We start from the raw sequence: 3577 nt of genomic DNA on the forward strand, positions 1-3577 counted from the left end.
GAGGACTAAGAGAGAACCCCCCCCCCCGAAAAGATGAACCTCAATTCTGGATACCCCCTCCTGTCAGCTCTGGAAGTCTTAGGTCAGGGAGTCAGGCTGAGGACCGACCCACCCCTAGTCCAGACTCAGAAACTCAGGGGTAAGGGCTTGACCTGAGGGAGACTCAGGTCTTAGAGGGAGGGTCAGGACAGGGGTCAACATGAGGAAAGAGGGAGGACTGAGTGTCCCCTCACAAAAGAGAAGGACCCCGAATCGAGGTTGGCCCTGCCGTCAGCCCTGGGAGACCCCGGGCGAGGCGCCAGGCTGAGGGCTGCCCCGCCCCCACTCCAGTCTCAGGAATTCCCGGATGCGGGCTTGACCTGAGGGGAGAGTCAGGACCCAGAGGAAGCGTCAGGCCAGGGGTCAAGGTGAGCACCCTGAGGGAGGTCTGGTGGTCCCCACCCAGTGCAGAGGACTCCAGAACCCAGGTCCCCTGCGGTCAGCCCTGGGTGCCCGGGCAGGCGGACCGGAAGGGGTCGCCCTGACTTCCGCCTGGGGTTTCTCTCAGACAGCGGACAGCTGCGTCTGGAAGGAGTCGGACGGGTCAGTCCGGGGCGGGGTCCCAGGCCGTGCCGGTGTCCGGGTAGGATCCTGAGGGGCCCCGAGCCGTCCCCTCACCCAGAGGACACGGGCTCGGCTCCGCCCTGCGCCGGCATCAGCCCTGAAGCCCCGGCAGCAGGGACGCCGGTGGTGCGTCCTGCCGTCGTGGTGGCAGCCTGAGGGCAGGAGGTTTGCTCTTACAGGTGGTCCTCGAGGAGAGGACCGCCTGGGGCACCCGCAGCGAGCACAGCCCCCACGGGAGGCCCAGGCAGGGGTGGCTGGGCGTGGGGCCGCCTCACTTGCTCGCAGTGTCGGGGCTGTGAACGCCTGTGGCTGACCCCAGCCCTGCCAGGGAAGGGGGACCCTGAGTGAGCCCCAGGGCACCATCGGTGCAGGAGCAGCGGGCACCGCACAGGGGCTGCAGTAGGGGCCAGGCACGTGCTGGCAGATGGGACCCTGCGGGGCCCGCTCAGTACCCAATCTAGGGGGCGCGGGACCCAGGAGAGGGGGGCCTTGGGCTCAGGTGGGCGTCCTCAGGTCAGCCGAGCAGAGGAGCCCCGGCAGGGCCAGGGCTCAGGGTGAGCATCACACCCTGCACCTGTACAAGGGCCCCCTCACGCAGAACAGATGGAACGCTATGGTGCCCAACCCCACTTGCCTTCTCCATCCCTGGATGCCTCGGACTGTGCAGACTAGCTGCACACTGAGCAGCCATTTCACTTCCTCCCTTAGGTTCTGCAGGGACAAGCCAGCTAGGAGGACAGGAGACCTGCGAGTGCTTCAGGCAGGCATACCTTAAGGAGAAGACCTGTAAGTCGGCCTTGGTCAGAGCTTCCCAGGTTGAGTTTCTCAGCTGTGGCCGCTCACCTCTCTCTCCCCCCTCCAGCCTCTAGGACCCCATCGTCCACCCTCCTGTCACGCCCCTGCCTGCTGTGCCCACTCCCGACAAGAGTCACCATGCCTCGGAGACAGAAGTGTCTGTGCCGCAAGCCTGAGGAAGAGCTCCAGGCCCAAAGCAGGATAGCAGGCCCGGTGGGTATGCGGGTTCCCTCAGCTGTGACGCTCCTCGGCCACCTCCTCTCCATCCTCCCCCTTGGCCGCCTCCTCTCCATCCTTCTCCTCAGCTACCTCCTCCTCCTCCCCTTTCCACTCCTCCTCCTACTGTTCTCTGACCCCAAATACCCCTCAGGTGCTTTCTGCTGCTGTGACACCGAAGACTTCTAGCGGTTCTCAGAGGGCCTGCTCCTCCCCTGCTGTCCTGGAGGCCCCTCCACAGAGCCAACCCGATGAGGGCTCCAGCTGCCCAGAAGAGGGGGGCCCATGCAGCTCACAGACCCTGCCACACACCGAGTCCTTGTGCCAAGCCTTGCTAGATGAGAAGGTGGTAGTTTTGGTGGATTTCCTGCTTTGCAAGTACCGAAGCAAAGAGCCCGTCACCAGGGCTGAAATGCTGCAGGTGGTCCCCAGAAAGGACAAGGACCACTTCCCCATCATTTTCAGGGAGGCCTCCAAGTGCCTGCAGCTGGTGTTCGGCATTGATGTGGAGGAAGTGGACCCCAGCGTCCAGTGCTATGTACTCGTCACTGCACTGGGCCTCACCTGTGACGGGATGCGCAGGGACAGTCAGAGCATGCCAAGGACAGGGCTCCTGGTCACGATCTTAGGTGTGATCTTCATGGAGGGCAACCGCGCCCCGGAAAAGCACATCTGGGAAGCCCTGAACATGATGGGGGTGTATGCGGGGAGGAAGCACTTCATCTATGGGGAGCCCAGGAAGCTCCTCACCAGAGACTGGGTGCGGGCAAAGTACCTGGAGTACCGCAGGGTGCCCAGCAGTGATCCTGTGCAGTATGAGTTCCTCTGGGGTCCCAGGGCCCATGCCGAAACCAGCAAGATGAAGATCCTGGAGTTCTGGGCCAAGGTCAATGGGAGTGACCCCAAGTCTTTCCCGTCCCACTATGAAGAGGCTTTGAGAGAGGAGGTGGAGGAGGAGGAGAGGACCCAGGCCGTAATTGGCACCGCCAGAGATGGCACTGCTGCCAGGGCCAGGGTGAGGTCCAGGGCCTCAGCCAGGAGCTTTCTGTGAGTCTAGTGAAGCCTGAGGACAAGTCGTCACTCCAGGGTTGAAGAGGCAGGCGACGATCGAAGTCGTGGAGGGCCACCCGGGGCTGCGGATCAGGTTGTAACGTCTCCCTGTTCCTGGTCCCTGTTCCAGGTCTCAGGGGCTACTTGGAGCTCTGTGCTTCACTTTCTTTACATGTTCCATTTAACAGAAGGTTCAATTAGCTTCAGAACCTCAGTTTACAAAGGACATTGATCCCATGTTATCACTGCTTCTCCAGTGTAAGAGTTTCAATAGTTTGGCAAACACCTCTGGAATCCTTCCACCTTCTGTGATCTGCAGCAAGCTGGCAGGCACTGGAATAGGACTTTCCTGGCAGAGGTGAAGGCAGCCAGCAGTCAGCTAGAGGACAGAGGGAAATAGAGGAATAAATGTAAAGATGGTCCATTCTTGGCTTCCCTTCTCCTTTTCCTCTGAGCTGTAGAATTAAAAGACACACCTGGGTTTGCTTGGCTTATTCTAGAATGCAGTAGACATTAAATCTTTCTAACGAAGCTCGTCCTGCTCAGTGGCTTATTTGTTCCCAAGCACCTGTGGCCGTCTTCTCTCCGGGAGGCAGTGTGCCGGTAGTGGGGGACCCTGGTGGGGCTGCTGGGGCAGCAGCCACCCCGCCCCATGGATGCGAACGGGTAGCTCCGGCAGCGTCAGAGTCCCACGATGACATGTTCTCTACGGCCCGCAGAGCAAGTAAAAGGGAAGCAGTCCAGTGGACCCCCCTGAGCGGAAGCTCTCTGGGGCATTGGGAATTGCAGTGCCTCCTGTGGGAGCAGTTGGGGAGGGTGGTGGCAGGACCAGACCCTCACATGCTGCGTCCCAGAGGGCGTAGAAAGCCTGACCTGGAAAACTGCTCTGGGTTCTTGGTTTTGGATCGGGGCT

The 3577-nt window shown here is 61.0% G+C and overlaps 1 protein-coding gene across 1 annotated transcript; it reads left to right on the plus strand.

The window, feature by feature from the left end:
* The first annotated feature begins 389 nt into the window (after positions 1–389).
* On the plus strand, positions 390–3356 carry LOC143671649 (melanoma-associated antigen 10-like). Its single transcript, XM_077146883.1, is given in 5 exon segments — positions 390–407; positions 548–622; positions 1312–1389; positions 1466–1638; positions 1640–3356. Coding segments are annotated over 2 exon segments (1128 nt in total). The 5' UTR covers positions 390–407; positions 548–622; positions 1312–1389; positions 1466–1536; the 3' UTR covers positions 2666–3356.
* The last annotated feature ends 221 nt before the right edge of the window (positions 3357–3577 follow it).

The sequence above is a fragment of the Tamandua tetradactyla genome, chromosome X (genome assembly GCF_023851605.1).
Source record: "Tamandua tetradactyla isolate mTamTet1 chromosome X, mTamTet1.pri, whole genome shotgun sequence".
Lineage (NCBI taxonomy): Eukaryota > Metazoa > Chordata > Mammalia > Pilosa > Myrmecophagidae > Tamandua > Tamandua tetradactyla.